The sequence below is a fragment of the Camelus dromedarius genome, chromosome 31 (genome assembly GCF_036321535.1).
Source record: "Camelus dromedarius isolate mCamDro1 chromosome 31, mCamDro1.pat, whole genome shotgun sequence".
In the NCBI taxonomy this organism is placed as follows: Eukaryota; Metazoa; Chordata; class Mammalia; order Artiodactyla; family Camelidae; genus Camelus; species Camelus dromedarius.
In genome coordinates, this window is record NC_087466.1 from 15,243,461 (window position 1) to 15,266,146 (window position 22,686).

The 22,686-nt window shown below is 44.1% G+C and overlaps 1 protein-coding gene and 1 long non-coding RNA gene across 3 annotated transcripts in view; one reads left to right on the plus strand and one right to left on the minus strand.

The window, feature by feature from the left end:
• Positions 1-8,944: 8,944 nt before the first annotated feature.
• On the minus strand, positions 8,945-22,602 carry LOC105104896 (uncharacterized). Its single transcript, XR_838608.3, has 4 exons — positions 22,305-22,602; positions 13,219-13,287; positions 12,091-12,164; positions 8,945-9,034 (listed from the first exon to the last, which is right to left on the minus strand). It is a non-coding gene; the product is annotated as an uncharacterized LOC105104896 (long non-coding RNA).
• The window catches only part of TMEM233 (transmembrane protein 233), a 29,898-nt gene continuing 28,520 nt past the window's right edge, over positions 21,309-22,686 (plus strand). For both annotated transcript variants that reach the window (XM_010998651.3, XM_064481186.1), the window contains exon 1: positions 21,309-21,563. In XM_010998651.3, the coding sequence (XP_010996953.1) occupies positions 21,378-21,563 (186 nt within the window). In that variant the 5' untranslated portion in view covers positions 21,309-21,377. The remainder of the gene's footprint in view (positions 21,564-22,686) is intronic.

Consider the following 22,686-nt stretch of genomic DNA (forward strand, 5'->3'; position numbering starts at 1 on the left):
CTAGGCAATTATATAGGGCTTCCCTCCCATAGTGAGTTCCTTGAGGAGCCTCCCTGATGGCTTGACAAGCTGCAGCTTGGAGGAAGAAGTATAGCCGGCCCAGGTGCACTAACCAGCCACCCAGGACTTCCTAATCTCTATTGAAGCCCCGTATTTTAGGCTTTGTCTAAATCTTCCTTTGTGTAGATTGGGGAATCATTGGATGGATCTCGCCCTCAAGGTATGAGGAGTTGTTGCCAAGTTACTGGTTCTAAGGCCACCCTTTTGGCATTTGCATCCACCTTGTTGTTTCCCTTTATTGCCTCTGTACCCCCATTGGTGACCCTACAGTGGATCACTGCCACCTTTTTTGGACTCTGTACTGCCTTAAGGGCTTCAGTATGCTTGAGCCATGTTTTTACCAGTGTGTTCTCTGCAGTGAGCATACCTGTCTCCTCCCAAATAGCCCTGTGTGCATGCGGGCTAGCAGACACATACCAGGAACCCATGTAAATATTTGAGATCTTCCCTGTTTTGAGTTGTAAGGCTTGGGTGAGGGCTATCTTGGCCTTTGGGGGCAGAAGTCCCCGGGGGGTAGGCTTCCTGCCTCTATGACTTGGGTCTGGGTGGTCACTGCGTATCCCACCAGCCTTTTTTCCTCCCTCATGAAACTGCTTCTGTCTGGGAACCATTCCTCTTCGGCGTTTGGGAGAGGCTCACTTCCTGGGCATGGGCGACTGGAACAGATCATGTCTATGGTTACTATAAAGTCATGCTTGAGGGGCTCCGTCTCTGTGATCAGCAGGGCGGCAGGATTTAGCATGTGACGGTCTTTTATGGTAACCACTGGGTTATCTAAAAGCATAGCCTGAGCTTGAATCAACCTTGTGGGGGATAGCCATTCTGTTCCCTTAGAACTTACCCAAATCCTGAACCTGGTGTCTGTACAGCGGTCGGCCAACCAAACGTTAACGTCTCAGTCTCCTTTAGCAGGATTGTGGCAGCTGCCACTGCCCAGAGGCAAGGAGGCCTTCCCTTAATGGTTTGATCTAATTGTTTAGAGAAATGGGTGACCACACAAGTAAGGGGGGGGGTCTCAGTTTTTGAGCTAATACTCCAAGGGAGATTCCCTTTCTCTCATGAATGTGAAGGTCAGAGGGTTTAGCTAAAGGTGGGGGTGGCTAAATTAATTGCTTTTCAACTCTTGACAGGCCCTTTCACATTCTGAATTCCATTCAAAAGGACCATCATCCTTTCCTTTCAACTTTTTATATAGAGACCTTGCTGTTAGATCATAGCTAGGGTTCCAGATGCGGCAAAACCCGGGCATCCCCAGGAACCCCCTAAGCCGTCTTATAGTTTTGGGAGAGATGAGGCTGCAAATGGCCTCTTCCCTTTCCTGGGTTAGGTTTCTCAGACCTTTGGTGAGAATGAAGCCTAAGTAGGTCACCTTAGTTTGTGACATTTGGGCCTTTTTCTTGGCCGTCTTGTATCCTTTATCAGTCAAGCGGCTCAGAGGCCTTCTTATTAGGGCTGGCGATCAGAATCTCGTCTCCATGCTGGAGCTGGTTCCCCTCCTCCAGATACAGATCTTTGAGGTCTTTAGCTAAAGTTTCCCCAAAGATGGTGGAGGAATTTTTGAACTCTTGGGTCAGGCCTGTTCAACAGTACTGTTGTTTTTGTTTCGTGTTTGGATCCTGTCACTCAAAAGCAAAAAATTCTTGTGACTTTGGGGCTAATGGAATACAGAAGACAGCACCTTTTAAGTCTAATACAGAATCGCAGGTCCTGGTGGACGGTGGGTTGGCCAGCAGGCTGTAGGGATCAGGGACCACTGGATGTATGTCCTTGCTGGCTTCACAGACTGCCCTGAGGGCCTGTTCCATCCGGTATTCCCCACTGGGTTTCTTTACAGGGAGAATGGGGTATTAAAGGCTGATCGGCACAGTCTAATAAGGCCATGGGCCATTAGGCCCTGTATCACAGGGACACTGCCCGACGAGGCCTCTCTACTGCTTTCATTGGGCCATGTTTGTCCGGATTTTAGATGGGCTATCCCAGGACACAGCTCATCCCGCCCATCCCTGGGTCCAGACTTCCAGATTTACTTGGGAGGTCAGCCTGCTCTGTCCAGGGAGGTTTGTCCTCAGCTGCTAACTTTATCATCTTGTGCCCTTTCTCTAAGAGGATGCCATCCTCCAGAGTGTCTCCCGTTAGGTGGATAGTAGCTCCCCATTCAAGTAAGCCACCACTTCCTAGCAGGGGTGTGGGGCGTTCAGGAGCGTGTAGGAAGGAGTGGGTGAGCATGTGTTCATCCTACTCACATTCTGATGGCCCCGTAAATGCCCGTTCTTCGGCCTTCCCTGGTGCCCCCATAATTTCACAACTCTTGTAACCAAGTTTATCTGCTCTGTTGTTCAGACCCAAGTAAATGGCACAGGTGTCAACTGAGAATTTGACAGGCTTTCCCCCCTATGTCCAGTGTCATTCAGGGCCCCTTGGGAGTCAATTGGAGTGTCAGCCTAGGGGCCCCCGGCCCCATCATTCTTCATCTGTTTGGACCATCTGCCTTCGAGAGTGGTGGCCGGGATCTGCCATTCTCTCTTCCAGTGTCCCTCTTGTTTGCATATGGTGCACTGATTGGGTCCTGGTTTCCTTGGCTTCCTGTCCCTCAGTGGGTTTTGGGGTCACTTACCGGCATCAAGAGTCTCTGTGGGCGGTTAGCCCAGATTCTCTTGCTGGCTGGTTGACATAGAGGACAACAGCCAGTGGGTGGGCTTGCCTACGGACTTTTTTATCCTCAGACTTTTCCTCCTTTACATCTCGATTATTAAACACCCAGGAGGCAACCTGGACCAGGTGGGAGGTAGGGCTATCTGGGTCTGTTTTCATTTTCTGACGTTTACGCCTAATGTTGGGGGCGCTTTGGGAAATGAAATACGACTTCATTTGCATTCCTGCACAATGACTCAGAGCCAGTGGTGGTACAGATTCGGGGGCATTCCCTGAGGCACTCTAGGGTACACTGAAGGATTTTCCCTTGACTCCTGATTGATTTCCTTTATCTTATTCCATTTGGGACTGCCCCCGCGCCAGAGCAGCTCAGCCCCATTAGTTCCTGACCAGCTTGGTCATGAAAATCTGTTACTGATCCTTTTGAATCAGGCCCCAACGAGGACCCGATTTTGTTTGAGCCAGTAGATTGAGACCAAATTTGGCTCAGGAGCAGGAGAATTGGGTGGCAGGCTGAATTTGGCTCATGAGGTGTAGTTTGTCTACTCCAGGTCATTGGTTAACCTTAAATGTAAATAGTAATAGTTTAACAATGGCATATGGCTTGAGAATTTGCTAAGTGTCAGGTGCTATGTTAAGTGTGCTTCACTGTAATAACATTACGTGTATAATACGGCTTTCCAGCAGACTTTCTTGAGTGGGGAAGGAGAGAGTGGCATTGCAGCTACTTTTCCAAGACTTGAGCGTAGCTATGGGTGGTGTCACCCTATGGACATCACCCATTCTTTGTCTCTTTTTAAGAAAGCGTTGAAACAGTTGGCCACCTGTCAAACTCACCAAATGCCAAGCAAGAAGTCATCATCAAGTCCAGTCCTGCCACTTTATTAAAAAACGTCTGAGTCTTACAGGCACCCAAACACAGCAGCCATCCTGCCACCTCTCCTGGCCCCAGTCACCACTGCCTTCACGCATCCTCAGTGACCATTCAGCTTCTGGTCACAAGTTGGCAAGTGGGATCACAGAAAACCAACTGGCCCTGGGTCGACAGAGCATCCTGCCCAACAAGGGAACATGTGACTAACAGTGACTCTCTCTGGGGGAGAGACAAACTTAATAGGCATCTGGGCAGGAAACACTGCCCTGTTTATTGATGGAAAACTATTTGCCAGATTAAGAGCTCTTTGGGGACCTTTGAAGATGTTTGGCAAGGCCCAGTCCCAAAAGCTGAGAAAAAAATCCTGCAGGCCTCTGAAAACTGAGCAGCCAAAAGGTTACCTCCCCAGAAGCCTATTAAGGGAGCAGCATGAAAAGTTCTCCATCCAAGGAGGATACGTGGGAGTGACTTATGTCTTTAAGAGATGCCCCTCTTCCAGGAATTAGTCAAGCACTCCAACCTGGCCCTGCAACTTCTTCTTTGGAGCATTTTGCACAACTTTCATTAGTCATTTGTATGTATTTTATACCCACAAGCCCAAGCCTGTTCACTGTGCTGTGCTAGCCCAGTGCCAAGCACATGGTAAAAACTTACCGACCACAATGAAATACCACGTCACACCCATTAGGATGGCTCCTATCAAAGGAAACAGAAAATAGCGAGTACTGGTGGGGATGTAAGAAATTGGAACCTTTGTTCATGGTCAGTGGTAAATGGTGCAGCCGCTATGGAAAGCAGTGTGGCAGTTTCTCAAAAAATTAGAAATAGAACTACCATTTGACCTGGAAATTCCACTGCAGGTATATATCCAAAAGAACTGAAAGCAGGGTCTCAAAGAGATGGCTGTACACCCGTGTTCATAGCAGCATTAGTCACAACAGCCAAGTGTGGAAGTAACCCAAGCATCTATCAGCGGGTGAGTAGATAAACAAGATGTGGTACATACATGAGATGAATATAATTCACCCTTCAAAAGGAAGGAAATTCCGATACGTGCTACAACATGGGTGAACTTTTGGAGACATTATGTTTAAGTGAAATAAGCCAGTAATGAAAAGATAAATATTGTATGATTTCACTTATATAAAGTAGCTAAAGTAGTCACAGTTCGTACCAACAGAAAGTAGAATGGATGTTGCCAGGGCTAGGAGGAAGGGGAATGAGAGTTGTTTGATGGGTTTAGAGCTTCAGTTTTGCAAGATGAAGAAGTTCTGGAGATCAGTTCCACAACAATGTAAAATCCTTGACATTACTGAACTGTACATTTTAAAAATGGTTAAAATGGTAAAGTTTTTGTGTATTTTACCACAATTTTTAAAAGTGAATTAAAAAAAAAAAACTTCTTGAATAAATGAAGATCACTGCTGGGGAGACTTGTCAGCTATGTGGAACAAAATCCAATGCAAGCCTACTTAAACCAAAAGGAAATTTTATTGTCTCATGTGACCAAAAAAATCCCAAGAAAGATGCTTCAGGATCCAGGTGTTCAAGTGATACTATCAGGTATCTGTCCCCATCTCAGCCCTGCTTTCCCTACACTGCGGGAAAGCTGGGCACACAAAGTTGTGGAAGATGAATTTGCTCTTCATTAATAGATGTTTCTCTCTGAATTGGACATCAAGTGGAGACTATTTTCCTCCCATTTAAAAAAATTGAAGTATAGTTGATTTACAGCAGTGTGTTTGTCTCTGGTATATAGCAAAGTGATTCAGATACCTGTATACACACATATATAAATATATATGTGTATATATTCTTTTTCATATTCTTTTCCATGATGGTTTATTGCAGGGTGTTGAATATAGTTCCATGTGCTATACAGTAGGACTTTGTTGTTTATCTATTTTATATATCGTAGTTTGTATCTGCTAATCCCAATTTTCTAATTTATCTCTTCCCCACCTCCTTTCCCCTTTGGTAACCGTAAGTTTATTTTCTATGTCTGTGAGTCTGTTTCTGTTTTGTAAATAAGTTCATTTGTATTATATTTCAGACTCCACATGTAAGTGATACTATATTTGGCTTTCTCTTTCTCACTCCTTACTTAGTGTGATAATCTCTAGGTCCATCCATGTTGCTGCAAATAGCATTATTTCATTCTTTTTTAGGGCTGAGTTGTATTCCACCATATAAATATACTATAACTTCTTTATTCATTCATCTGTTGGTGGACATTTAGGTTCCACATCTTGGCTATTGTGAACAGTGCTGCTATGAACACTAAGGTGCATGTATCTTTTCAAATTAGAGTTCTCTCTGGATATATGCCCAGGAGTGGGAATGCTGGGTCATATGGTAACTCCATTATTAGTTTTTCAAGGGACTGCTATACTGTCTTCCATAGTGGTACATTCCCACCATCAGTATAGGAGGGTTCCCTTTTCTCCACACCTTCTTGGAGACTACTTTGAAGTCTTCTCAGGCTCACCTCACACTCCAGCCACTGCAGTTGTAGCCATTTCCATGGAAAGTTCTGACCAATGACAGTGGCAGCTGGACAGGGTCTCACCTCGGCTGCAGTGCACTCTTCTTATTTCCTTCCCACGGACTTCACTGATGTTCTGGGGTCTGAGTTTGAGTTCTTCTAATGTCTGGTCAGGATTTTACATACATCATCCTTTCCATCAAATGGAAAAGGAACCAGAGCATTTATCCACATCTCCTGGTAAGCATTGGTTGAGGGCTGCTCCCAGGGGTATTAATGCCCCAGTACTTTCAGCCTGCCCAGTTTGCAAGCGAAGAATGCTCACTGTGAGATGGAGAAAATACCAGTGGGTGGGAAGAGGAGGGGAAGAGTGTGACTGAAGATGGACAGCACGAGGGACTTTTTCAAGAGTGATGAGACTCATGGTGGTGGTGATCACACGGATCCATACATGTGGTACAGTTCCTAGAACTGAACAGTCCCCAAAGCCAGTTTTTCTGGGCATTAATTTAAAAAAGAACTTAGATTAACACAATGTAAGGGGGGGAAAAGAAATGGACAAGAAATAATAGCCTGCTTAAATAATCAGGAAATTTTGAAAAGTAAGGAAGTGGTACTACTAGAAATTTTTTATCTTTTTTTTTTTTTTTTTGCCAGTGAAAGTGCTTTTTATTTGTTTTTTTTTTAACATTTTTTATTGATTTATAATCATTTTACAATGTTGTGTCAAATTCCAGTGTTCAGCACAATTTTTCAGTCATTCATGGACATATACACACTCATTGTCACATTTTTTTCTCTGTGAGTTATCATAACATTTTGTGTATATTTCCCTGTGCTATACAGTGTAATCTTGTTTATCTATTCTACAATTTTGAAATCCCAGTCTATCCCTTCCCACCTTCCACCCCCCTGGTAACCACAAGTCTGTATTCTCTGTCTGTGAGTCTATTTCTGTCCTGTATTTATGCTTTGTTTTTGTTTGTTTGTTTGTTTTTGTTTTTGTTTTTTAGATTCCACATATGAGCGATCTCATATGGTATTTTTCTTTCTCTTTCTGGCTTACTTCACTTAGAATGACATTCTCCAGGAGCATCCATGTTGCTGCAAATGGCATTATGTTGTCGGTTTTTATGGCTGAGTAGTGTTTTTTATCTTTAATCTGGTGATGTAAAACCCAGAGGATGGGCTAAAAGGCGGTTTCAACCTAGCTAAATAGAAAATTGATAAACTGAAAAATCCTAAAGAAATTACCCAAAAAGCCACATGGAGACATGGAGCTAAGATATATGAAATAAATATTAAGTGACATAGAAGATAGTTAGGGAGGGCCTAACACATATCTAATCAGAGTATATGTGAAGAATGGAGAGAATGGAAAACATAATATTTGGAGATATGATGGTCACCGTTTTCCAACGTTTTATTATAAAGATGTGAATCTGGCGGTTAGGAAGTCCAGCAAATCCCAACCAGAATAGATAAAGGTCTTACTATACATGTCGTTGTAAAATTACAAATAGCAAAACAAAGATCTTAAAAGCAGCCGAAAGAAAAGGAAGGTCATTTGTAAAGGAAAGACAAGTAAACAGACACATCTCAGCAGTAACACTGAAAGGCAGCTGAGACTGGAATGACAGCTTTAAAATACAAAGCAAAAGTAACTGTCAGACTATTATTGTGTACTCAGAAAAAACATCTTTCAAGAATGTGGACTACATAGAGACATTTCCAAAAATCAAAGTCCAGAAGGATTTATTACCGACAGATCCCATTAATATAATTTCTAAAAGATACATTTTAAAAAGAAGAATTTCATAGAGAAAATCTGAAATATAAGAAGGAACAATACCAACAGCATTGGTAAATAGGAAAATATAAATATCTATAAAAATAAACATAGCAGTAATAGTTTGTGGGATATAAAAATAGGCTGACAATATTGTCATGGGAATGTGAGCACTCCCCAATGCTTTACAAATGAATATATATTTGTGTGTGTATATATACACATTTGACCCTTAACATGGATTTGAACTGTGTGTTTCCACTTATAGACGGATTTTTTTTTTTCAATTAATACGTACTACACTACTACACAATCTGCTCTTGGTTGCCTCCGCAGATGCAGAACTGCCGATATGTAGGGTCATTCTAAAGTTATTTGGGGATTTTTGACTGCCCCCAACCCACGTGTTCTTCAAGGGTCAACTGTATGTACACATACATACATACATACATACATATGTGTGTGTGTATGAAAATTATTCAGCCATAAAAAGAAGGCAATCCTGCCATTTAGATTTTTGGATAACATGAATGAAGCTTGAGGGCACTATGCTAAATGAAATAAGCCAGACAAAGAAAAGACAAATACTCTATGATCTCACTTATATGTGGAACCTGAAAAAGCCAAACTCATAGGAATAGAGAGCTAATTGATAATTGCCAGGGGCTAGGGCATGGGAGAAATGAGGAGATACTGGTCAAAGGATGCAAACTTTTAGTTATAAGAGGAATAAGTTCTGGGGATCTGGTGTACAGCATGGTGACAACTGTTAACAACACTGTGTTATATAGTTGAAAGTTGCTAAGAGAGTAGATCTTAAATGTTCTCATCACAGTAACAACAAATGACAATTCTAGGAGGGGAAAGATGTGTTAACAACCTAATTGTGGTAATCACTTCTCAATATATAAGTATATCAAATTATAACATTGTACACCTCAAACTGACACAGCATTACATGTCAACCAAATATCAGTAAATCTGGAAAAATATCAATAATACAAATTAAACTTAAAAGAAGTCATCACATTACAAATAACAAAAAAGAGGAAATATGCTTTGAGTATTTGAAATTGACCTCCAGTTCAGCAAAAGCTGAGGGAATCCATCCACAAAGTAGATTCTTCAGGTAGAAGACTGTTCTGTGGTTACAGAGATTGACAGTGAGGAACTTCTGCAAGGAGAGACAAACAGGCCAACCACTGGAGCAGACCCACACGCATTTAGACATTTGATTGATGACAAATTACTAACTGTGCTCTAGTAATTAGATACCCACATGGAAAAGGAATGTCGACCTCTGTCTCACCCCACTCACTAAATGTCCTGTTTTCACAAAGGAAGCTGAGACTTGGATTCACAACCAGCACTTCAGCTGTTGACAGGATTAAGAAATTGCACCTTTGCGGGGGTTGGGGTACAGCTCAGTTGGTAGAGCTCATGCTAAGCATGCATGAAGTACTTGATTCAATTGCCAGTACCTCCATTTAAAAAAAATAAATAAGAAATTGCACCTTTGGCGTGGAAATTAGGTTTTCAGAGTGGGGATCATCAGCCGTGAGTTGTCCCCAAATGGCTCCACAGCAGAGTCCCAGAGCTAATGGGTACAAACCTAGGAGACGCATCGTGACTGCAGCTGGCAGACTTGTCTGTGAGCATATGTGACACGCTGCCAGGGTCTCCCGCATGGGAACGGAGGATCCTCTGCCATAATCTGGAAGTTCTGGGTGAGCAGGTGGAGGCAAAGGCCACTTGGCTGTTACTGTTAGCGTCTCCAGCTGAACCCACAGGAACACAAACCTGTCAGCTCCCCATTGGTCTGAATCAGGTCTTATCTACCTCTGTGTCCTCTGTGTCTTATCTACCTCTGTGTCCTCAATGCCTGGCACAGGTAAGGGTATTCGTTTTCTCAGGCTGTCATAACAAGGTACTGTAGACTGACTGGCTCAAACACAGAAATTTATTTCCTCCTGGTTGCGGAGGCTGGAACTCTGTCAGCATGGTTGGTTTCTTCCGAGGGCTCTCTCCTTGACGTATAGAAAACCGTGTCTTTACATGTGTCTCTTCATGGTCTTCTCTCTGTGTCTGTGTCCAAATTTCCTCTTTTTATTAGGACACCAGTCATATTGGATTAGGGCCCACACTAATGACCTCTTTTTAACTTAATCACCTCTTTGAAGACTCTCTCCAAATACTGTTCTGTTTTGAGGTCCTGGCAGGGGTGTGGTTAGGACTTCAATATATGGGGGTGAGAGTGACACAACACAGCCCATAAGAGTAGCCATTTGATAACCTATGCTAAGTAAATAAATGAATGAATGAGCGAATGATAGAAGCCTCCAATACAACATCTCTTCTGTGAAAGAAGATCTCAGTCCCAGCTCCCTGAGCTGAGAATATGTGGGCGTTTATGATGGTCCTGGACCCCTCCCCTTCAGCCAGTGAACACAGTGTAGAGTGCAGCCATCCCCAGGGGGACACCAGGCAGCCAAGCTAAGTGCTCATACAATCTACTTGTTAATGGCTACTGCCTTGATATCTTCAGTTTTCCAGCACTAAACATTGAGGCCAGATCTCCAAGTGCCAGAGAGGCTCCAGGAGTCACCTTCAGTCACCTTTTGACTAGTCCCCCAGTCCTGAAGAAAACATTTTGGCACACACAACTATCACCCTAAGAAAGACTTTCATAGTCAGGATATGAGGTAGGAGGATGAACTCGCTGCTCCAAGACCTGCAAGCCATTTATTTTCTAATTTTCCAGGTCAATACAGCCATTATGGCCAGAGTCTAATTTCAAAGATGCAATTCTGTTGTCTTCACATATATCCTTGTGATCAGTGGAACACATGCCCAAGTTTTGGTAGCTGAGGAAATGATGATAAAAGGTTTGGGTACCAGAATGCTAAACCTGACCCTCCTCTCTAAAGATCTCATCAGTCTGTAAATATGAATGCTTTAAAGTGAATCATCTCAGTGGTCCCTTCGAGTCTGAGATTTGCTTATCTCTAGATACCTGGTTTCTTTAAAAATAATTATGGCTTTGATATCCATATACCACTTCATATTTATTCGTTCATTCTTTTGATCAATATTCATTCATTCAATATTCTTTCATCTGATCAATATTTACTGTGTACTATGTGCTAAGCTCGGTTCTAAGATCTGATACACAACAGTGAAAGAAGGTTTTTGCTACCATAAAGCTTATATACTAGTGGGGAAGATAGATGCTAAGTAAATAATGAGAATACAAATAATTGAAAAACATAATTGAAAACCAGGTGAAGATCACAGGTATCGTCGTTCAGCTGGAGGGATTATGCAAAAGCCCCAAGGCAACAATAAGAGTTTTCAGAGGAACAGAAAAAAGGTCCAGTGTGGCTCCAAGTATCAAAAGTTCAGTAATGAAATGTTCTGTCATTTGGTTTAAGCTGAAATCTCCCAGGTATTTGGGGATTAGGAAAGGACATTCACTCTTGTAAACAAATGACTTCTCCATTATCCCTTTCATGGGTTTCAGTTTGGATCGTGGCTCTTAAGCGTCTATCCTCTAACTTGAAGCATCCAAATGGTTTTAGCTCATCTCATGCCTCCTCAAGTCCTCTTGATAAAAGTGACTTTGTCTTTTTTGAACTCCCATTACTTAGCACTTACTGAGCACTTATCACCTGTCAGGCACCATGCATAGCACTTCACATGCATTAACTCCCCAACCTCGTTAGTGACCGTGCCATTTTATAGGCAAGAAAACTGAGGCTCACAGAGACCAGATGACTTGTCCAAAGTCACCCCAGAAAGAAGGGGAAGAACAGGGATTCGACTCATCCAGGCGTGTACGTGCCACTTTGGGCTGTACTATATTGGCTACTGTTATTCTCTGTGTGATGTACATGACCCTTGACCTAAATCAGTTCCTAAAGTCATGGAGGGTCTCAGGGAGTCCCCCAGCTCTTCTAAGGGACCTTTCAGTTCTGCCATCTTACTGGTTCCAAATGCCATTTGGGACCAGAGCCAGATTGACTTCATCTGGGTCTCAGGGGAAGATTTTTTTTTTTTAATAGAGATGCTAGGATTTGAACCCAAGGTTACAAATTTATCTGCCTCCTTTGGAAAGTTCCCCAGGTGATTCTGGTGAGTAGCCAGGAAGAGGTCAGGTTTATGCAGCCTGGCCTTCCTGACATGAGCAGCCTGTGCTGGGAAACTTTCAGAAGTGGAGAGTCCATTACATACCGGTTTGATTTGTCCTGATATTTGGAACCTTCTTTCTTGTTTGCCTGAATTCTACTCTTCCCAACTTTGGTCACCTGAAAAAATGAGTCATCCGGTGTCAAGCAATACCATATGGTTGAAAACTCTTATAGCTGATCAGCAATATCACATCCTATTTCCTGGAAATGTGCTGCTTTGTTTTGGTTTTTGAAAGAAAAAAAAAAGCAACGATCAGAGCTTCTCAGAATGCAAATCATAAGACAAAAGAAAAGCACTGTGTGCCTCATTATATCCAGTTTGCAGGAAAGGTCAAAAGTACAGAAAGAAGGGAGAGGGGTGGAAAGAGCAGTGGGGGAGGAGGCAGTTGATAGGGACAGAAAGGGAAGGGGGGAAGAGCAGGTCAAATGCGCGCTCTGCTGTGGTTCTGAATTTTGAAAACCCACTTTCACTCTTACTCAGAAGAAACATAGAGCCCTCGTTGGCCCAGAAGATCCAGGAAAGTTTTCATCCTTAATGCACAAAATTCCCTAAGAGGCCCAGAAAAGCTGTTTTTTCGTTGGATCGTGATGGAAAAGCCCACCCCGTTATGTATAATTGAAGACATTTAGGGCAGCATTACAACCCTTCCTGCTTCTCCACAGCCTCCAAACCCTCGCTAATGTGCAGCTTTCCCAGGAAGCTCTCTGAAGCAATTAAAAAATGGTTATTCTGCTGTCTGGGAAGAGTCTGAGCTCATCCCGGCCTCTGTGTGGACTGCAGCAGCGCATTAAGGAGCTGTTCACTTCACTTGTATTCATTCTACAAACTTTCCTCAGACTGTGCTTGCTAACCATGTAGGTGAGGCTCGTTACTTTTTTTTTTTTTCCTTCAAAATAACACGATGTAATGATTGTTTTCAATAAGCATTTCCTCTTCATTTATCCTGTTGATTTCTAATTTGCCCCATGTAGGAAATAAAATTATGTTGTGTGTGGTCTCTACCCCTCAGGAAAAATTTGTTCCTGAAATGTTAATGCTGGAATCTTCATCTTCCACATAGGACACCTAATTTAATTAACAGCAAATGTTGGTACTAAATGGAGTGTTACTTTGCATTTGCAACTGTAATATACACAAGTCTCCAAAAATGGAAGGAAAAAAAATGGTTACCTTACTAGGCTGTGTAGTTTGGAGCAGTGTTATTCAGTGCATTTCACAGACCAGCAGCACCAGCAGGACCTAAGATTTTGTAGGAAAAAAAACACTGCTTTAGAGCAGTGATGCCTGATTGAAGGGATTTTTGCCCCACCCTCCCCGAGGAAGTACAGGGCAATATCTGGAGACATTTCTGGTTGTCACAGTTGGGTGTGCGGATGCTATTGGAATCTGGTGGGTGGAGGCCAGGGATGCTGTTCACCATCCTGTAAGGCACAGGATGGTCCCCACAACAAGGAACGATCTGGCCCAAAATGTCAGTAGTGCTGCTCTTGAGAAATTCTGATTAAAGGAAAGTGAATTGGAAATAGTGGGATGGGAGTGGAGAAAGCAAAAAGAAAGTGTTTCAAGCCGATAAACACTAGAAGTGAAAGAGACAAGGAAAATATCAGCGAGAGAGTCTTGGGCTGTGATTATGGGGACTGCGCACCCTTAGGGGCATTATTTACAGTTTCACTTTACACATTTTATAAAATGAAGGGGGGAGAGATTGAACCAAAAGAAAGGGATTATTATGCCTGAGTTTCTTTTCAGAATAATATTTCCCCAGCTTTATTAATCCATAGATGACCTTCCCGGTGTTTGCTGTTTCTGAGCGTCATCTTTGCTGTTTAAATTTGTACTTTAATTAACATACTTTCTATTTTTAAGACATGTTTTCAAAGGAAATGTTATGATACTATCATTAGTTTATAGCCACCCTACCTGTCATAACTGGAAGTAAACACCATTCATAGAAAACAGTGTATTAAAGTCTAGCTAGATACCATTGCCTTGCCAAGACTTACAGCCTGCGGCCAGCCCTGTCTTGGTTAAATGGGAAGTTAATGAGGGTTAGAGGAGTTAAAGGCTTGTTAGTGCCAACCTGAGACCCTCTGTATCACCTTAAATGACTTTACACTTACCCCAGTGATGCATCTACACTTTGGAAGAGAGTGGCGTAGCGCTTAAGAGGGCAGACTTTGGAAGCACATCCACCTGGGTCCCTGACTTAACCCTGATTCATTGGCTGTAGGATATTGGGCAGGTGACTTCACCTTGCCATAACCCAGCTCCTCACTGGGAGTTAGAAGTAGACCATAGGGTGTTATAGAAGGCAGCCTCCGAGGTGGCCCCCAGGGATCTCCATCTTCAGCCATTTATGTTCTCGTACCTCCCGTCCCCTTAAGTGTGTGCTGGATGGAGTGACCACTGTAACCAGTAGCGTACAGCAGTAAAGGTGGGGTGAGACTAGGTTGCAAGAGTCTCTCTCTTTCTCTTTCTCTCTCTCCTCCTACCCCTCTCCCACCCCAACCCGCTTCTTTTGGAGAAACAAGCTGCCGTGTCAGTAGTCAGCAGAGACATAAGGCCAACCAACAGCCACGTGAGTGAGCCTGAAAGTGAATTCCCCCCGGTTAAGCCTTGAGATGACTGCAGCCCCAGCCTGAGGGAGACTCTGACAGGTTATTGATAAAAGCTGCACCAAAATTCTCAACCCATAAAAGCCATGACATAATACATATTTATGAGATAATACATATTTGTTTCAAGCTGCTGAATGTTTATATCATTTGTTATGTGCAACAGATAACAAATACAGTCATGATGAGGGTTACATAAGATAATTGTCTTCTATTCAAGGAAGAAGTCCTGCTGGAAATATTGTGGAAGAAATGCACAATACTGCTGATATGAGCTAACCAATTTCATTATAAATATGAGTGGGACAGCCAGAGCTCCTCAGAGAACTAAGATGAAAATAGCACAACTGACCTACAATCAAAAGAGAGAAACTATAAAAGAAAACATCCTTAAAGTTATAATTAGTAGTTTCAGAGAGATTCAAGAAGATATTCATTTTTAAATAAGAATAATAATTATAGGCCCTAATAATACTGAAGATATCAGTAAATAAGGAGCTCTTAGAAATTAAAAATGTTATTACCTAGTAATTTTATGTAATATTTTATTTAATAGACAGCCTGGAAATAAATTTCCCAAAGTCAATTTTAATCACTCTCTAGCAACTCATTAGTGCAACTGATCAGCGCAGAAGAATGTTCATTGGCTCACATCATAATCTGGTTTAAAATGCTTCAAAGGTTTCCCGTTGCTCTTAGAATAAAATCCATGCTCCTTACCAGTGCTGGAAAGGTCCTACAAGGTCTGGCCTCTGCTACCTCATCTCCTACCCTCACTGGCCTTCTTTCTGTTTCTTCAGCATCCTGAGTTCTTTCCCACTGTAGGGCCTTTGCACATGCCATTCCCATTGCCTGGAATGTTCTTCTCTCAGCTCTTCAAATGTCTGGCCTCTTCTTAGCCATCAGTTCTCCACTCAGATGTCACCTCCCCAAGGAGACCTTCTAAGTCAGCCTTGGACCCAGCAGACCTCAACTGACACATTCACATTAGAACATTAGAGGAAGGACTCTTTGCAGAATTGTGGGGAACCACAGTGCAGTTCTCCAGGAGCAAAAGAGTGGCTGGCACCCCTCTTTCACACTTGGGAAGGGTATAATACAGAGCATTAGGTTTAAAAAAAATTCAAGATTCAGAATGATGCATACAGTTTCATTGCAAGTGTATGAAATATACCTGAATACACTCAGGGATTAGAAGGAGGCGTGGAAAAGGTACTAGTAGGTTGAGGTATAGATTATTTCTTTCTAACTTCTGTGATCCCTATTATAATATTTGCTGATTATTATGAGTGGTTTCTTGACCCGAAACAAGTAGACTGCCAGGTATTTCTCCAGCAAAGATGGGTATGTTCAGGATCCGCAGAGAACTGCAATACGGGGTCTGTCGCCATGGTGAGCCACATGCAGGTCCCGGCACCGCAAGGGAAAGAGAACGCTTTTATAGAGGGGAAAACGAAGTTGGGAGGGCTCTAGTAAATAGAGTCCATGGCTTTTCATTGTCTGAGTCTTTGCCAGGAAAGGAGAGAAATCTTTCTTCTTCAAGCTAGGCTCTGTTATCATTGCAGGGCATGAGAGCTCCCCCTTGTGGTCTCCCAACTCTATTTAATTGAAGTTTGTTTCTTAAATTTTTTACAGCAGGTTTATCCATAAGTTGCAGAGTATAGCCTAAAACACAGCATTATCATTATTAAATATTATCAGTTGATATATCAAGACACGTGTGTGTGTGTGTGTGTGTGAGATCTAATCATCAAGAAAAATGATGGATTGGATACTGTTCTTCTCTGGTGCAGTGGAGGATGAATGGGAAAAGTATTGCATTTTAAGTCTGAGAGTTTGTGTTTTATGCCTCTCCATCCTCAAGTGATTTCATTAAAAGGTGTGGTTTAAGAAATTAACAGTACAGAATCTGTTTCCCTGACCATACTCCCTTCTCCCCTGTTTTGCTCTTTTTTCTCCCTGGCAAGAGGACCAAAGTTGTTGGAAACTGGAAAGGTAAATGGTTTTCTAATAATATTAGCCAAAAAGATACTGTTCTTTTGTAGCAAACCCCTGAGACGACAGCAGTTACTTTATGACTGCTGAAGCCTGGTACTTGAGACTAATGCAAAATTTGGCAGCAAACGCATTCGACTTCTTCCCATTCCTAAAGATCTGGAACCATTCCCTTGCATTTTTCACAGATCAGCAGATTCTCAATATCTCTTTCTCCCTTCTCTCTCTGTTCCCCTCCCTGCCTCCCTCCTTCCTCCTATCATGGAATCCTAGACACAACTAAGATCGAAAAGCACAGATTCAACATCACCCCACTAAATTCTGTAGATCTGGGGATCCGTTTGGCATTGAGAAGTTCTTCTTTGAATCTGTCTCATCTGAATCATCTCATTTCTATAGTCCACTGAATCTTTGATTGTTTCCTTGGCCTAAATTTAAATTTTACCTTTGGTACATATCTTAGAATACAATTTCTCAACCAGCAAATCTGAGTTTTCTCTGGCCTTTTAAAGACAGACATCTACCCTGTAAGATCAGGAGTCATAAACAAATGATCACACATGCTGGTGATTGGGTACAAAAGATGTCCATCACAGCATTTTTCATGTTTTTTTAACAATGAAAACCTACTAAAAGTAACCTAAATATCTGATAAAGAACAGTCCATCTAATTAGTAGGAAATGAGGCAGACTATGAAAATATCTGCAAAGAATGTTAATAGAGATATGACACACACATATAGAAAGAGGATTAGAAGGAAAAATTCCCTAATTTTTATGGTGGTTACCACTGGATGGTAGGATACAGGTGATACCTCTTATTATTTATGCCTTTATTCGTTTTCCAACTTTTCTCTCTCTATGCAAGTATTACTTTTACATTTGGAAATAAAACTTTTTTCAAAGATCAGAAAAGGTAAGTTGCTTCATCAGAATCTGGAAAGCTACAGTGAGTCTCTTCCCTCTCCTAGACGGGCCATTAGGCAGTCTCTTTTCTCCTTTCATTTTAAAATGGGAAGGTATTGCCACTTTATTAAGCAGTCAGCCAGTAGGGTTCATTCAGAAGCAATAAACTGACCTCTTAAGAGAAAATTAGTGAAGCTCAGGAAATTAGAGCTGGAAACCCCTACTGAGTGATCTAATGTATCGCTCAAGAATCAACACATATACATTCCACTTCCTGGTATATGTGCTTTCTTTTCAATCTAATTGTAAATCTTTCAAGTGATTGCAATTTCACTACTACATTTTAGACCAGTCAACAAGCTATTAATCCATCTTCCCTGAGCAGAATATAATAACTCCAGGAAACTTTAGAGATGCCCGACTGAATGTCCTGTCTGGACCTACTAGGTGAATGGGTATCTTAGACCTAGTTCAAATCCGGGCACCTCCACTCAGCTACAAGACCTTCCACATGACCCTTTACCTGTCTGATCCTAGGTTTCCTCAGGTGTAAAAAGGAAACCTCTCCACCTACCTTGCAAATGGTGGTGTAGGAATTCAATGAGATGATGCGCCTAGGGAATGCACTGAATGCACACAGTAGGTACTCAGTAAATGGTGATTACACGGTGTTGGACCAGGGTTGAACAGTTGTTTTCCTGGCAGAGGAGATGGGCTCTGCTGAGTCAACAGCACCGTTTTTTGTATGTATTTCTGTGGATGACACAAGTGGGTTGGAGTGGATAGTGCAGCTTATGACCTTGAAACAGCAAAATTCCATTTGGCACCCAATCCTTGGGCTTAGTCACACCAGCTAAATTCACCAGGCTGAGATCACAAGTACGGCTCACACAGCCCCCGTCAGAGCCTTTTCGCTATTGATGAAAGCTGCAGCTCAGATACTGGCCGTGGGGATGGGGAAAGGAGGGTGGAATGGAGAGTCACGTTTAAGATGGAATCAGTAGGGTTTGATGAATTGTCCACGTAGAGGCTGAAGGAAAGAGAAAACAAGGCCCTCAGGTTCCTAACTTGAATGACTAAATGCACAATTTATTGAGTCTATTGGGCGCCTACTAAAGACCAGGAACTGGGCCCAGGGAACACCACAGTGAACTAAACAAAAATACGTATCTCTGCTCTTGTGAGTTTACCTTCTAGTTGTCGGGACAGGACAGACAGTAAATAGTAAACAAATAAATAAACGAGACATTTTCTGCTTGTGATAACTGTGACAAAGGAAATAAACAGGATAATAAGATGGAGAAAAAGAAGATGGAAGCCTGCCTTGGATATGATGGTCAGGGAAGGACTCAGGAGGTAATAATATATGAGGTGATGGGTCCTGAAAAATGAGGAGTCAACAGGTGAAGAGAGAAAGGGAAGCATTTCAGGAAGAAGGAAGAGCGGGTACACGGCCTTGGGATAGGAAAAGCCTAGGTGTATTACTTGAGAAAAGGGGGAAAAGGCCTCTGTAACTGGACTTAGTGAAGGGAGAAGACTGGTTGGAGAGACGGTTAGAGAGGTGGCAGGACCCATTAGCCAAGGACCGAGCCAAGAAACAGGTTCTGGGGGAGGACACGTTCACCTTTGACATGCTGAGTTTAAGGCACCAGAGGGGACTCTCAGAGGAAAGATCCAGACCTACATCCTGAGAATTAGAGATGGTAGTGGGATTTGAGAAAACATTCAGTTACATCAAAATCACTGGAGAGTGTTCTAAAAATACAGATTTCTCAGGCATTAAAAATACAGATTTCTGAAGTTCCTTCCTGGGAAATTCTAACTCAAGTAGGTCTTGGTCAAGATCTGGGAATCATTTGTCAATACTTGCAGGTAAAATTCTGATCCATTCATTCAAGAACTATTTCTGGCATTCCTAGTTGTGCCAGGACGATTCTAAGTCCTGGAGATACAGCCCTGAACAGGTTACAGAGCTTAGAGTCTCAAGAAAGACAGCGAAAGAGCAAGCAAATAAATTACAATAGTGATACATATCACAAAAACTGGTCAAATACATAATAATTATGGGGACATACACTAATGAAATCTAAAGAGAAGCTCTCTCTGAGGAAGTGACATTTCAGTTGACAGCTGAGAAATCAGGAGCAGTCATGTGACAGTCTGAGGGGGCAGCCAAGTCGAAGCATTAGTTGAGAACTCAGGAGATGAATCTAATCCTTTGGTTTATTCCCGCTTGAGGAATGAGGGAGAAGACATAGTGGAGAAGGCTCTATTTCATCTTTTTATGTTCACCCAGCAAGCTATGCCAAGCACAATGCCAGGTATTCTGTCAAGTGCTGACACAAAGGTGAGCAGCACGGTTTCCTCTCTCAGGGAGTTTGCTGCCCAATGAGGGAGGTAGATTACGAAGTCAGTATGGCCCCATGAGGTGAGTGAGATCATCTCAGATAATCAATTCATGTTCTGGGAAAGCCAAGCAGATGACTAATCCTTCATCTCATCTCATTTCTCCACATGATCATGTGAGCAATTGTTTTGGAGAATTGCATACTAAAATTATTTGTATTTCTCTGTGGCCCTCCAGCTCAGACTCTGGATTTTGGGTGAAATATTTGCAACCCTGGATATTGGGTCTGAGATACTGTATGATGACTACCTTGGGGGGAAAATATTGTCCTCATAATAGCAAGCATTTATTGAGCACTTAGAATCACCTGGCTTAACATGCAATCTCATAGTCTTCCCAGCATCCCTATGAGGCAGGCACCCTTATAATTTCACTTTTTTTGTGGATGAAGAAATTGGAGCTCAGCAAGGGTGAAGGGAATTTCCTGAGGTCATTCAACTCAGATGTGGCAATTTCCCAGCTTTGCCTGGGTTTGGAGCCCCAGCCCACGCCGTCTTTCATGAATTGCTCAGATACAGATGCAGTTGCTATCCTCATCCCAGTTCCCAAAGTGGATCTCTCTCTCTCTCTTTCTCCTCCCCATCCCAGTTATCCACCTGGGTTGTCTACACTAGTTAGATCTACCTGCTTCTCTCCTATAGGTGGAAAAGTGCGGAGGAGAAGGATTTCTTGTTTCCGTGTTTGGGAAAAAGTGGAGGGTACCGGGGCCAGCCCTGACTGTCTCCAGAGGCCTCTTGTGCGGTGTGTGAAAGGTTGGCCCAAAGCTAAGCTCCTTGCTGCTTGCCCACCTGTTGGAGGAGAGAAATTACTGAGGTTCAGTGTTCAGAGTCTTAGAAGAAGGATGAAGGCAGGGGAGGCAAATTGTTGAATGAAGAGGAAGTAGTAAGTCTGTTGCCACCTAGGTAGAGTTGGGTGGCCAACTGGATGGAGTTGGTTCACCTCTGTAACACTGAATGTATTCAAATTCAGCTGCTTAAAAGGATGAGCTGGTCATTTCAGCTTGTATGTCATCGGCTAGTTTGCAACTTTAAAGGGCCTTCGATTTCCCTTCCCTAAGCCTCGTTTTATCCTGGGCTCTTCAGTGTGAGTCTGTGCGTCTGCCTGATGGTCTCTGGGTGTGTCGTCAAGGAGTGCCTTTCCCCTGTTTCTTAGGCTGGCTGGCTCCCTCTCTCCTCCCCGCTGCCTCCCCCACTCCCTCGCTCCCTCCCTCCCTCTTGTGCGGAGGCTCTTGGCCCAAGTCCCTGAGCCCAAGCGGGTGCAACGGGAGGGAGCTGGAGGGGTGAGGTTACGTCTCCCTGGAGTCCCGCGCCACTGGCTTTTCAGAGACTCGCCAGGAGCCTGAGGCCAGAGTCCCAGACCTCGCCGACTGGGCAGTCCTCCGCCTCCCTGCACCGGCCGCCTCGCCCATGTCTCAGTACGCTCCCAGCTCGGACTTCAAGAGGGCTTTGGACAGCAGTCCTGAGACCAACACTGAGGATGAGAAGACCGAGGAGGATGCGCCCATGCCCAGGAACTACCTGTGGCTCTCCATCGTCTCGTGTTTTTGCCCCGCGTACCCCATCAACATCGTGGCTTTAGTCTTCTCCATCATGGTGAGTAAACTGGACCCGGAGCAGCCAGGGGAGGGAGATCTGGGCGGCACTGAGCGCCTCCGGAGGACTCCGCGCACTGTCCACCCTCCATCCTTCCCTTCCTCACTGCCCTGCATTTCTTTTGTCCTCTGAGCCACCCGTTCACTTTACTCAGGCCGAACTCTCCCCCAACAACCATCAGCGCCTCCTGTGGCGCTCAGAGCCCAGACCAAGCCTCCCCCAGGCCGTCTCCACTTCCTTCCAGAGCCATTGGTCCATTCTCTCCAACCCAGGGAAGTTCTTCCTTGGACTTTAATGGCTTCTCTCCCTGCCTCCTCTGACATCCGCAAGCACATCTGGTTCTTCTCAGCCCGCTTTGCTAGAGGCTCACCGCACGCCACCCTTGCAGGCAGCAGCATGCCCCGTTCTCGGAGCGCGCAGGCTCTGCGCCCCGCTCTGCCTCGCCCGGCGCTCCCGCTCTCCAGCGCACAGCGCCGCCGCTTTTAGCGCAAGCCCCCTCTTCCCTTGCTGCGCTCAGGGCGCCTTCTCGGCCACTCTCTGAGGGTCCCCAGGCGATTCCCGATGTCCTCTAGACCCGTAGTCCCACACTTTAGCACGCCCTCTCTGGGTCGTCAGTTCCTTCTCCCTCCCTCCTACGGCAGCTCCCTCTCCTTGGCTCTCTTCAGAACCCCTTGGCCCCTCTCTCCATTGAGCCCTCTCTCTCTGCAGGCCCTTTTGGGCCCCCCCCTGCGCCCCTCTCACCAGCAATGTGCGTGCTCGCCTCTACCTCCTCTACTCCAGCACGTTGTGGTTCCTCTCTCATTTGCTGCGCAGGGACCCTTTCCCGCCTCTCGGTGTCTCCCAAGGGCTCCCAGGCGCCCCTCCACCGGTGGGTCCTTGGGAGCTCCCGGGAATGCAGTGGGGACTCCCAGGTCCGTTGCGGCTCCGCGCCCCTTTGCACGCTCGCCTCCCGAAATGTGCACCTCTCCTTCTCGAGTAGAGGCAGCCGGTGCTTCCAGCCCGCCCCTCGGAGCTCGCCTCTGCGACCCTCTTCAGCCCCGGTAGGAACTCGGTGCGAACCCCTCCCACCAGGAGGGCCAGGATTGTCAGCGAGGTCCTAGCCTTATTGACTGGAGCAGCTGGC